This window comes from Falco naumanni, chromosome 6 (genome assembly GCF_017639655.2).
Source record: "Falco naumanni isolate bFalNau1 chromosome 6, bFalNau1.pat, whole genome shotgun sequence".
Taxonomy (NCBI): domain Eukaryota; kingdom Metazoa; phylum Chordata; class Aves; order Falconiformes; family Falconidae; genus Falco; species Falco naumanni.
Window position 1 is genome coordinate 74,716,265 of NC_054059.1, and position 13,957 is coordinate 74,730,221.

Genomic DNA, 13,957 nt, shown 5'->3' on the forward strand with positions numbered 1-13,957 from the left:
AAGGGGACCTTCTGCTTCAGCGCAGTCTGCATGCCCTTGGTGCTGGCTTGCAAGCAGCAAGGCTTAGAGGCTTCCAGGTCAGGCTTCTCCTTGATGGAGTTTAGGTGGAAAAAAAAAAAAAAAAAAGCACTGTCACGCTCTCATGCCCACACGCTCCCGTACGTGCCAGGGTGAGCCGTCATGGCCAGTTGGTTGTGCAGCTCTTCACATAATGATCTTCCATCCCCCTTATTGACATGATGTGGCTGGGGAAACGGCTGCCTGTTTTGACAATAGAAGCCTTGTTGCTGGACTTCTGAATAAGCACTGGTGGAGACGCAGGCTGCGTCTCTCAGGGCAGTTTTAGGGTTTCTGCAGCTGCAGAAAGCATCCCTAGCTCATTTAAAGGCAGAACGTATCCTTACATCTCAACTACAAGGGCACCTACAAGGCACGAATAAGCATGTGGGGCTTTTTAGAAAACAGAAAAGTAGGGTAGGAGAGGTGCTTCCAGATTGCACCAGTGACTGTTCAAAAGCCTGTTGTGCCTAATCCCCACTTCAGAGCTAGTCCCTTAAAAGGAGCCATATGTAATCTGGTTTGACTGGGGAAGGCACATGCCAGGGTGTTCTGTTCTCTCTGTGTCAGGCTGGATGCACCCTGAAGTTTTCCTTTGAGCTTAAAATCAAACTTCAGATGAATGCTGTGAGTTTTGCCTTTTTCAACGTGAAAACATGAAAATCTGTTTGAAACTACTGCATTCTGTACATGGTTTCCTCAAAAACCATACAGCGTCTGAGGCTTGTGTGCTAACAAGGTGTGCACACACAGCACTGCAAGCCTCATCCAAACCCAGTGACTGTAAGAAAACCCCAAGCCCAGGGAGATGTGCAGAAGGACTGTTTAAATATGAAGTTGGTCTGGCACAGGCTTCACCTTGAGCTCTTTTGCCAGTGACAACATCATGAAAGCTGTGCTCAGTAAAGCTGACTTAATATTCTGGATCTCCGATAGGATTTTATCAGCTTTTTCTGTATCTGAAATGATTCTGATTTCTGAGACCTCTTGCCCCGTTTATGTTGCTGTTATTGACTGCAGAACTGTCAATACCAGACAATAAGGTCTGACACTTCATTAATGAAAATGGGGAGGAAAACACCAAAAAGTGAACATCCAGCAATGAAGAAAGATCAAACTCAGTAAGTGCAGACTCCAGCCCCTGTCTGCAGGCCAGCCAGCCATCTTTCTATCAATCATCATCCATCTCTCCATCAGGATTTGAGCAACCAGATCTAATGAAAGATGTCCCTGCCCATGGGACAGGGGTGGGACTAGATGATTTTTAAAGGTCCATCACTACGCTGTGATTCTATGATCTTTCATGAGCCTGTTACAATTAAGATCCAGGACCTCAGCCGTGGGCGTGCACGTGTTACAGCACCCCACTTGCCCTGTGTAAGATAGAAACGAGGTCAGCTTTATTTACATGGCTCTTTTACACAGAGTAACCACATCCATGCTAAGAGATCTAGATATTAAAACAAAATACTACTGAAGTCTTTCATCAACAGACCTGCATAAGACAGAAAAGGCTAGACCAGATCCAAGAGTGATCTGTGTTAGAAATGCAGGAGGCAAGAGTCTGGGTGGACATGGAGCTGTTCTGGGGAGGGTAGTCTGTGCATGAATAATTCCAGTCACAATACAAAAGTGTTTAGGAACGGAAACATTCCAAGAACTACATGCAGGGTGCTAATGTAGTTACTTCACAGGCATTGACTAAATATCACCACAAGCATTGACTAAGTATCACAAGATCCCTTTGCTTGAAGAAAGACATTTTCAAGCCGTTTTCAGGAATAAAGCCTTGCCACAGACGTCAGTAATTGATGAGGTTCAAAGCTTCTACCTCTCATCTCTAGAGCCAGCCAGGAACATGTTCACGGACCTGCCCCATACCACCCTAACCTGCAGCCCAGGCTTTGTGCAAAGCCATCCTCTGTTCCTCTTGCCTATGCGTAGCATCAGGGGCAGGCACACCTGCACTGGGAGCTGGCTGGGGAGCTGGCTGGCGTGTGCTGTGCTTGTCTGCCTGCCCATGCTCCTGGATTTCCTTCCCACAGAAACCAGAGCACAAAGAGGGGTGAATGTATTTGTATGCCACAGCGTTTATCAGGGAACATCCAGATCTCACCCCTTGTGGTTTGGGATGCGGTCAAGGTATATACACAGACCGACTAACTTGAAAGCATTCCTGAGGCCACCAAAATAGATGCAAGACTCTCTGTTCCCACCCTGACAATTTCTGCATCAGCTGCGGTTCAGCGTGGAGTCCACATCCCTCAGCCAGCCTTCACACTCTGCACGCCCCGGACCCTCACCAGCCCGAGCCCAGCCCACCCCAAGACTGCTCTCACTGTACTGCCATTCTACCAAACATGGTTGCTGAAGCACTTGTTCCAGACGATCGCCTCTCCGGCTGTATCAAAACCCTATTGGATACCAAACCTTCCAGGGCAAGGACAATGTTAATATTTGATCTGTTGACACAGTAGTATGTTCTCCTAACAGTCAGCAAGTAAGAGGTCAGATTTCAGTTTCAAATTAGTGTTTTCCTACCCTGAATTCAGATGATACAGTCTTTCTTTAGAATGGAGACAACTCCCCCCACCCCCACCGCCATGTAAACGACTTTGCCTGGCTGAGGTTTTTAGGTACTGCCACAATAAACATTAATTTACTGAGCTTCCTCATCTTTCTGGACATTACTGCCCTTTGGGGAGCTTTCAAGTAGTTCCTGACAATTTCTGCTGCTCCACAAGAACCCAAACAAATCTCTCCACCTAAATGTAAAGCTACCATAACCTTAACCCTACGGAGTCAGGGGAGGTTACCTGTGAGCTCCCAAACACATCATCAAGCTGAATCCATTCACTCTAGCTCTTCCCCTTCACAACTCTTCTCTCAAACTTTTGAGTCTTTTATTACCACTGACCTCATGGATTAATACATACCCAGTCCCACTCGTTCCTGCCAAAATAAATACATCTGCTACCCTTACCAAAGCACTGGATCTGAATTCACCTAGCCACACAAATGTTAAGAACCTGTAAACAAATCACGAGGGTGAGTGTTTTCTGCTTGCATTTGAAAAAATATTTGCCTTTGAAATATGTGAATGTCTATAAATTGTGTTGTGAAATGACAGACTTCTAAATGTCATAGGAAGAAGCTGGCCTCAGAACCATCATCATAAAACATTGGTATATAAATATGAATAGCTGAGATAAGCCACAAGTTATAAAAGATGTAGTCTTTCGCAAAAAGCATGGCTACTCTTCTTTACCACATTAGATATTTCCACAGTTCTTACCTGTATTTCAGTAGTTCTGGGGAATATTTTGACTTAGCTTTGAAAATCACCTGCAAAACAGAAAAATATTGCATCAAACATAGGATACATGTAAGTAAAGAAAGACACTGTGATCCACAGGAATCCTGTCTCACAGGTCACAAGGCATGTAATGATAGGTTTCATTTCATAACAGATTTGCATTTATTACTTATCCATGGCAGGCAAGCTCTAAGCAAAGTATCAAAACCACTCAGTGGGTGATCACAATGTTCTTGTATACAAAATGTCTACACCTTTATTTTCACTAACTCTGGCTTGGGAATAAGGTCCTTTACACCAGTATTCACAAGAGGACCAATGCCAGTATAGTCATAGAGGCAAGTAATTATCAGGCTCTTACATGACCGAACAGTACATCTCTCACATAGTCCACCTTAAACTGGCATGTTGGGTCAGATGCGCCGCTCGCCTGAAGAGCCCATCACAGTACCCTGGCGTGAAATCGGATATGTAAGTTTGTATCCATGTTATATTGCCCAAAGGATGCTGTTGAGAATCAAACTCATTATTTTACTGTGAGGTATTATTTGGCTTCTGTTGACTGTCTGTTCACTATGCAACAATATGTATTTTTATAGAGAGGTGGCTCAGGCCCAGTAGTTAGCTTGCTGTAACAGAAAAGGCAAAATACTGACATGTTTTCTGTAATGTAGCTAGGTATATCAACCACAGTTTTTTAACCACCATCAGAAATTATACAAAAATACATTAGCATATTTTATATCTTATTTGTTAAAAAAATTACAGGAAAGCATCACTGATTTTTTCTAAGCTAACAGGGTTTCCAAACACATGGTTTACAAATGTCCTTTTAAACCAACACTGAAGCACACTGATTGCTATATTACAAAAAAACACATGCTGTATGACTTATTCTGGGTTGTTTCCTAATCATTTTCTCCTTGAGTTATCCTGCCTTACCCATTTAACTTGGTTTTGCATGCCCTTTAGTATAGCTTGCATAATATTTGCTATGATTATCATGCTTTCCCAAGGAAACAGGACTTACATGATCACTATGTATGTGTAGGCATGTGTCTGCCTGTCAACCTGTTATCTGTCCCCCCACTAATCTTAAAATACTCCATTCAGAGAACTGACGGAAAAATACTTGAAGCATCAAAGACATGATCCTTTTATCACCCTCCTGAAAATTAAGGAAGCAACAGAAGTAAGGAACTCTATAAATGCACCTGATATACATGACCTCTGTCAGGAGAACCCTACATAGTGATCCTACGCATCACCCAATATGAGAGTCTGCATAGCAAAGTATAAGAAATGCCCCAGTTATGGAAGCAGCTGAAAGTCAAGCATGAGACATAGATCTGGAGAAAATCAGGCTTCACTTGTTCCAGTGATCCTGGAACAACTTGTCATTTAACTCCTATTCACCACAAACAGCTGCCTTGACATGGAAATTATTTTTGTGACTCACCAGTCTGCTTAGCACTAGCTGAACCAGCAAAGAACGCTGAGCTTTTCAGCAGGCCCTAGAAAAATTAGCTGAGAATAAAATTGAAAAGGTGGTGGTGGTGGTGGGGAAATATCTAAAAATATTCTGCAGCCATTGATACTGTTTTCAAATAGTTAACACATCGGGCAGTATCCCTCGCAAAAGATTTTTGTGATTCATTCTCCAGATTCCTGGATCATGAATTCTCATGGGAGTTCAGGAAGAAATTTTGTGTTGTTTTACTTATGTGCTACTGGAAGGAGAGGTACAAGAGGCTTGTGAATGTTCTGCATTTCCATGGTGCATAGAGAGGGGCTGTCAGTTTTTAGAGAAGACGTGGGGTTCAAAATACTTCATGCATGCATTTTGTACAAGACTTACCGCCTGTTCTGCTTATTCTAGAAGAGACTGTGGGCAAGTGGGAGGGAAGAGATTCCTGACCTCAGTGAAACTAAACAAGTAAAACTTGTCTCTAGGGCCATTCCACAATCCTCACCTGTTCTAAGTAGCACTTACTCACACATGTTGTACCGTTAATTTTGACAGTTTTCAGGAGCTGGACTGAACAGAAGTATTCAGAGCCGGTGCAAAGAACTGCACAAGACAAGCAATTTGCAGCAGGCAATGAGTCGTGCTGGGTCCACACAACCTAGAAAATTCATAAGTTCCTGAATACCATCTCCTGTGGTTCCTCCCAAATGATCCACTCATCCATCTAATGTCACAAAGCAGTCCCATCATATAAACCAGTCCAAGGCTGGCCTACCAAGCAAAAGCTCCGTGGATAACTTATCTAAAGTCAAACACGATGTTCCTGCAGCAGACCCAGCAGGATCTCCAGATGCGAGATCACCAGAACAGCTGTTACTGTGATTCTACATTTGCTGGACCTGTCCCAGCAGTCAGCCCTGGTGGCCAAGAAGATCACTGGGACCCCGGGGTGCGTGAGGGGGAGCGTGGCCAGCAGGTGCAGGGAGGTGATCCTGCCCCTCGGCTCTGCCCTGGGGAGGCCGCACCTGGGGCGCCGTGTCCAGGGCTGGGCTCCCCAGGTCAAGAGAGATGGAGAACTACTGGGAGGGTCCAGTGAAGGGCTAGAGATGATGAGGGGACTGAAGCATCTCCCTTAGAAGGAAAGGCTGAGAGCATTTGGCCTGTTTAGCCTGGAGAAGAGAAGGCTGAGGGGGGATCTTATCACTGTTTACAAATATCTTAAGGGTAAGTGTCAAAAGGATGGGGCCAGCCTCTTTCCAGTTGTGTCCAGCAACAGGACAAGGGGCAACAGGCACAAACTGCAACACAGGCAGTTCCACCTGAATATGAAGAAAAACTTCTTTACTCTGAGGGTGCCAGAGCCCCGGCACAGGCTGCCCAGAGGCTGCTCCTTCTCTGCAGACATTCAAAACCCACCTGGACATGATTCTGTGCAACCTGCTCTGGGAGAACCTGCTTTAGCAGGGGGTTGACTAGATGATCTCCAGAGGTCTCTTCCAACCTTTCCAACCCTGAAAATTCTATGATTCTGTAATAAAAGCTTCTGAATTTTATCAGAGAAAAATGACCATTGAGAAAGAGAATTAACAGTTTAGAAAATGGATGCTACATAGAATGAAAGCCACAGCATACAATGTGGACACTTTCACCAATTCACTGCCAGACAGAAACACAGGTGGCCACATTCTGCCACCTTTGCTTAAACACTGATGGGGCCTTAGTTCATGAAAGCAATGTGATTGTCACAGAATAAAAGCCTGTTCAGTGGGAATAAGGATGTCAGAAGCTGATGTCAATACACCTTACATGCGTGGGTGCAGCTTTTTGCTTTTAACAGTCATTTAGCTCGAGACTGGTTGCTTAATGGCCCCTCCCCACAACAGCGTGGAGAAAGCTTCCAGTCAATATCTGAGTCATCTAAGCAAGTCTTCCAGCAAACCAGAGCAAACCAGGCTGTTCCTAAGAATAGATTAAACAGCAAGCAGAAGGCAGACTTCTTTAAAAAGACCTTTCAGAGAACCCCAAGATGAACAGCAACACAGAAAACTCAGTGAAAGTCCCTACTAATTTTCTGATGTCTGAAGGGTTACTTTCTTTTCTTAAAAGTATTTCCCCTTTTGCTTGTTCTTTAAAGGAGAAATATCCTGTTTTGACTCCTTGTTTTTGCCAGAGGACTAGAAACCTCAAATGAGATTCTCACACTCCCTCCTCCACCCCCCTGAGGTATATGTCTGGCATATAAAAACGCAGCAGTACAAAAGGACTCCAAAAAGTCCTTCATACAGCCAGGGAAAATTTCTGTTGCAGGAACTGATGTAAACAGCAGACCTCAAAGACATTTTACCAGGCCCCAGCAGAGGAGCAGGGGGGTGGCACAGGAGCCCAGCAGCAGCTTGGTTGCAGAGAGCTCTGCAGAGCTGCTGGGCAGCAGAGTACGCAGACAGAGCCAGGCTGCTGTAGTTTAAGGGGTTTAAATCAGGAGCCACTCCAGCCCTGTAAGTATCAATGAAACAGGTGTCAGAGCCAAGGCACATATTCCCAGAGCAAAAGAAGCAGAAAATCTCACTGGAGCAATTTTCAGTCCATGCTCTGGTATAGCTGTGCTGATGTGACAGCTGGCACAAACCTCCACTGGACCTCTAGTGCTAGCTGATCAATTCACTCTTACAGGAGCTACAGCTCAGCTTACCAAAAAGCCTCAGGTATGTGTTAAGTGCTTGTGCACGTCTCAAGCTGGCCCTCTGCACAGGAATGAAGTTCAGCTGTATTTACCAGTTCTTATTTCAAAATCTCTATAAGGAACATAGCACGTACTTTTCCTTCCCAGTTTCTTTCACCACTGCCCCTCTCTTCCTCTGTCACACTGCATGTAAACTCTTTGCACCCTGAAAATACACCACAACCTCATGCAGGCCCAGAGGCCCTCACCATCAGCACATATACCTTTCTTCTGCTGTGTATCTTCCAGTCCCAGGGCCTTTCTCTCTTTCTCCCGTGTGCATTCTTTCATTTGGATCAGATTCCCCAAAATACACAACTTTCCCCTCTACTCTCTAGACTCTGCGTGGTTTATAAGGCCTGCAGACATGGGCAACGTAACTCACTACTGCATTCAGTCTTGTGTAAATTGATAAAAATAATCCTGAAAGGACAGGGACCATTGTGGGGCTGGCAGCCACAGTAAACTTGCACGTGTACGTTCCATATATCCAGTTATTTTCTAAGACACATGACCTCATTCCTCATGTCGGGTGCTGACAGCCTGCCAGTCTGCTGCAGTTGCAATTTGTCTCATATAGATCCAACACTGAGGGCAACGTTTTACGCCAACCGTATCTGCTAGTGCTTTACCATCTGTAGTTAGACCCCTGTGTATTTCTATGTACATCTAAAGCATGCTTTAAATTAATAACGTTTTATAATATATGGTGTATTAATTTCCACTAAAAATAAATCTTTCTCCTACATAAAAAACTCTCTCTGTTCTGTCACTGGCGGTATTACTTTTGAAATGTTATCCCCGGTAACTAGAGGATGAAAAGTTCTCTTGATTTTGCTCCCAGAGCTAATATGTGTCCCAGTTCCACTGAGATGCATCTAACCTCTCCAAAAGCCTTGTGCTGGTTTTACCCCACCCTGCCAGGCACTTCCAGCACGGCCAGCTCCCCTCTCAAGTGTCTTGCTCTGTACCACTTCTCTTCTTCTGAAAGTCCCTGACTTCATCAGCCCTGCCTGGGAGGCAGGGTGAGCTTCTCAGTCTGAATGCCACAGAAAGGGGAAGATGGTTAAGGAGGAGGAAGAAGAGGTAAATCTGCCTACCAGCCCTTCTCCATCCATACAGCCTCACAGTTCCCTAGCTCAGCACCACGTGCCCTAGGCCCTTGAGAAGTTCCCAACCTGATGATTAAACTTACAGCCTACCGAATGGTTTGCTGTGCCTGGCCACAGGGAAGGCCTGGGATTTCCAGCATCCCCTACAGCTCACTAACATTGGCCCACACCTTGTTTTTTGAGTCCATAACCCTCCAGCCTAGCCTCCCTTCTGCTTCATTTGTATCCTTTCCCCGGGGAAATGCCAGGTCTGAGCAAACAGGACAAGGCGAAGCCAGCCCTTCCCTGCCCACCCCTCACTCACGCTAAAAAAGGCAACTTATTACTTTATTTCCCAGACCTTCTTTACAGTTTTTCCCACAACACTGACCGTAAAGCCTGAGGACTCACCTCAGTCTGCCCTTGTCAGGGCCAGGGAAGATTTGGCTAGGCAGGACATAAATAAAAGAGTGCCTGAGTCCTGGGATTCTCCCTGTCTGGAGTCACGTAAAGTGGAAAATATATTATTTGCCAATTTGCAGTCTTTGTTTTATCAAGCAGCAAAATAAACCCATGGGAGCTGCAGGTGTAAGGCAAACATATCTATGGGCTTTTTAGCCTCTGTAGGTGGAAAGGCACACTTCAGCTCTCTATCTGATGGATCAGTATCAGGGAGCTGCTCCGGCCTGGTACAATGCAGTTATTAGCCGGTGCTGCACTACTGTTTTACAAAAGCGCTGCTGGATCTCATTTCACTCAAGATTTATTTTAATGGTTTCTAAGTAGACAGACTTATCCTAAGAGGGTAGGTCACATTATTTTATTTTTTTTCTTCAGAAGAGAATGAATAGACACAGAATTAATAAATTTAGTGCTCTCATTAGAAACCACATGTATTTTCTCCAGCATGGGATTTCTGAGAGGAGCTAATATTATGCAAGCCTTATCTGCAGCACCCTTTCTATTCTGCCCTAAATAGAGCATCAAGACCTTCGCAAAGGATCCTGAACTTGGCTCTTAATCCAGAGAATCTTTATTCTGAGTCAAAACTCTTTTGATGGTAGCTTCCCCTTTGTTCACATGTCCCCTGCTTCGGCAACCTACCCTAACATATTACAGCTCCTTTGGCTCTATCTGCTGATGGTGATGCTCAAGTCTGGGAACAACCCCTGCTGCACCAACGTCATTGTGGCTTATGTGTCTTGCTACACATAAAATAAAGCTGAAATTTGTGTCCCAATTGCTTTAGGATACCTATTAAAAAGAGAATAGTTGTGGCTAACATTCTGTCAAGTTCAAAGGTGCTTATTATTCTGAAAAATGCCCTCGGGCACTTGCCAGATGAGTTTTTTTGTTTGGCCAGGAGGATTTGCAATATTTTTTTAATCACTTTTTCTTCTCACATCTGTGTCTAAAACTTTTCCTAGCAGTGCCATATTTAGAAATGGTGGGTGCTATACAGCAGACAACAAACACCTGCAAATTTCAGAGACCCATAAGGTTTCTTTCAGTCCTCTGTCCCTATACTATAGATAGACCGCTTCTTTCCCTCTAGCTAAGTAAGCACCAGGTCAATAGTACGGTTTTTATGCAATGAGACACAGCTGCGGACCCTTCTTGCCTGCCTTCTAGAGAAAAAAGGATAAAAGTTGTTTCTGAACAAGTCTGTTAAGTTATAAGCCATTACTGAAAACAAAATTCTCTCTCCCCACCCCTTTCACACTAGTTCTTGCTTGCCTACTGCGGAAAGCTAGATGCATATTTAATATACAGTCTCAAGAAGATGCTGAATTTCAAGCCAAACCACCTCTCAATGGTTAGAAGTAAAGAATTAATAACAGCGATTTAAAATTTGTGCACTTATTCTGTGCCTTACATTATATTCATACAATGACTGCTTGTATTTCTTAAGACTTTGTTTTGGCTGGGGAGATATTTGAGATGAGATTTCACTGGGAGCAACCAGCTCTAAAGCAAGCAACACTACTAATAATATGCCTGTCTACAGTGACCCACGGTCTTTAAAGATTATGACGCACATCACAGACTCTGAAAGTCCCTTGCAAATATTGTTGCAAAAGCCTCAGAACAGCTCTGCAAGACATGTAACCATTGCACTCTTTTACAGAGGGGCTCAGCAGAAGAATGTGAGGATTCATGATGACAAAGCAGAAATTGTCTCAAAGGCAGAACTGATAGCCTTAGCATTTTTTCTGTTTCCAGCCACGGACTTTACTTCCTGAACAGTATCAGACAGCAATGCCAAAAATAAGTTAAAAGGACATATGTGTGCACTCTGTATGGTCTCTTTTTAGATCTTCCTTAGATGAAAGAAAGCAGTTACCCACAACAGTAAGCCCCAAGTGCTGGCACTCTGATGCACAGAGTGCAGACTGCTGTGCCCCCCCCCCCCCCCCCCCCCGCCATGCTCACACCAACTTTGCCAGCCTCAGCTTCTCTTGGCAAAGAGATGCTGCATTCTGCCTCCAGACTTCCACAGCAGCCCTGCGTGTGTGGCTGAGGGAAGAATCGGACCTAGGGCTATGACTTAGTCCCAGCCACTGTGATGGGGATGGACTGTGCGATGATGGACATTTGCCCCTGGGGAACCACACCGTTATCAAATGACTCTCACAATAGCTATGGGATAAAACTTAGGTCACCACATGCCTGAGCTGGATTTGAGTACCATCTAGATGAAAGGTTCCTGTAATCCTTTAATATATCTCAAGTCCCAGGGAGTGGAGTGGGTTGAGTTAGCAGGTGTTTCAGACACTGAATCCAGAAAAGTAAACCCAAGCACAAAACTGTGTACGTGGTTCCAAGTATTTAATACTCTCTACAACTCAAGTGATCCTCTTAGAGCTGTCATGCTTACTGTTGCTGCTTTTTCAGCTCTGGGATGGCAGCTTTCTAACACAGCCTGACCTCTCCAGCCAGGCTGTTCAGAATTGAGAGGCCCCTAATCGCCACAGAGCACTGTTAAACACTGTGGGTGCTACAGAAGCACCCAGATCCAGGCACTGAGCTAGTTCCAAGTGGGAAACACAGCAATGCCCAAAGCATCCTGAGCACAGCCAGGGGTGCTCCAGGGCAGGCTGGTGCTCTCCTGGCCAACTACCCCTGCACTGGGAAAGCAGACTTCAACAAGGGTCACCTGAGTGCAGGCTTGGCTTCCTGCTCCAGTCATCGTAGTGGGATTGAGGAGATACAGAAGCCAGTCCCTGCCCTCCTGCAAGCTTCCTGTGGGATCTTAGGCAAGCCTGACAGCCTTTCTTTGCCTCAGCATGCCAATATCCCGTCCTGCAGCCCAGTGCCAAGATACCCAAGCTCCCCATAAGTACTTCTAAGCAAGTCTAACTGCAGCAACTCGGAGTGCTGTGCAGCTTAACTCACCTGGCTGCTCAGCTGTCCACAGCACAGATACACTCCCAAGACCTCTTTCTGAAATGCAGATGCTATTTCCTTTACCCTGCTATATAGCTAATTTACCTTTACATCACAGCATCCTTGAAATAGAGGACATATTTGTAATACAGACCATTTGGGTCTGCAGTAGGACTCAACCCACAGTTTTGACTGTGATACACAGAATAGAAATCTCGCTCAGGAACATGTTACACAACTTATGGAAAACTGGAGTGGGGGGTTGCCAGTAAAATCAGAAATTACAATTCTGACTGCACACAAGCCAGGAGGTGTATTAAGTCTGATAACAACAACAATAAAGAATAATAATAGAACCACATTTTGGGTGTCCAGGTTTCAAGCTCTCCTATACATTTTCCCCACGACCTTAAACTAAATTATATCCATTTAACAGACAGTAGATTATTTGCCATTCGTGAAATGATCACTTCAAGCTCCAGTTTCATTGTAACACTGATCACTTGCATATAAATCAAAAGTTAAAATTCCCAGCTAAATAACTGAAATTTGCTTTTTGCATTGCCAAGGTACCTTTGTAAATTACATTTTTCTTATCATTCTTACAAAATTGTGCTTTATCATTCTGTCAGATTTAATCGACCAAATATCTGTTGCTTACCTGTGTGAAGTAAAGATTCATCAGGGTCAGGGTGAAAAACTGGAGGCAAACTGGGAAGCAATAGAGAAGCCAGAAGATGAAGGGGCTGAGAGAATTTGCTGTGACAAAGTCTTTGAAGTAAAATGAAAAGAGCACAGTCCTAAGAGAGGCCCAAAACAAGCACAGAAACAGAAAGACAGTTTGGTAACTGAACCTCTTGTGCCTGTAGTGAAGGACCAGCCAGAGCTGGACATAGATGAACACAAAAAGCAGTGAATAAAAAACAGTATATACAATGGTCAGCCCCAACTTCACATACGGAGGGACAGCTGGCGTCAGGGTCGGCGGAAGGGTGTCATTTTTCAGTGGGTCCCACTCAGGGGCCTCCATTTGATATCAGGAATCGTCAGAATTATTTATTAAGTTTGGCTGCCGCTGTTGCCTCCTCCTCCTTCTCCTTTCATCTTCCTACAGCATAGGAATCAAGAAAATGAAAGAAAACAAGCTGCACTTCCTCTTTGGCAGCTCACTGTGGGCTGGTAGCACATGATCACAATTCAGAATGATTCATTAGGACTGCCTTTGTCAGCAATTGGCAGGGAACAGCTCAGAAAGCTGCCCTTTGCTGATGTTTGTGCACGAATCTTTACCATCCTCTAGAAACAAAGAAATCTACCAGCCCCTGAACAGTTTACTGCTGGGTTGTTTTTTTTTTCCTAAGGAAAATTATCTGGATTTTAAATTAGTTAAATAATGTTCTATTTTCTACAAGAAGCAAGTACCTGGCATTTTCCCAGTGTAGCCACATCATATCTTTGTAGGATTTTTTGTCTTATTTCCCGTTTAGCAAGTAGTTTATTTAGCGGCATTTCATTAGGACTAATTTTAAGCACCTTAAAGTACTCATGAAATTCAAGCCACTGTAATAAGCTGTAATAGTTCAGCTCTGCATTGCAGAAACGTTTGTGTTTTTAAGGAAATACACAATTTGCACAGCCAATCTAACACATCCAGTATCTTCTTTTTCTTCTAACATAAGACATTTCATTAGAATGGGAGAAAAGGCACATGAAGACTTCCAAACAGCATATACTGGAACAAAGAAAACCCCCTAAATACCCAAATTCATCAAAGCATACATGCAGCTACAGGTTCTTTTCTTCTTCATTGTCTATTTGTGCTATCGCTGTGGCAACAGCTGACCAGACACGCCTTCTCACAAGTGTGCAGATGTGCCCTTGGGATTAAATCTATAAATTAATAGGTGCTATGGCAGGCT

The 13,957-nt window shown here is 44.2% G+C and overlaps 1 protein-coding gene across 1 annotated transcript in view; it reads right to left on the reverse strand.

Annotated features, from left to right (window-relative positions):
• Positions 1–13,211, reverse strand: part of GPR137B (G protein-coupled receptor 137B) — a 28,950-nt gene extending 15,739 nt beyond the window's left edge. Inside the window, exons 1-2 of the mRNA XM_040598371.1 lie at positions 12,700–13,211; positions 3,353–3,402 (exon numbers count right to left, since the gene is read on the reverse strand). Coding sequence (XP_040454305.1) covers positions 3,353–3,402; positions 12,700–13,068 — 419 coding nt within the window. The 5' untranslated portion in view covers positions 13,069–13,211. The remainder of the gene's footprint in view (positions 1–3,352; positions 3,403–12,699) is intronic.
• Between the last annotated feature and the right edge of the window lie 746 nt (positions 13,212–13,957).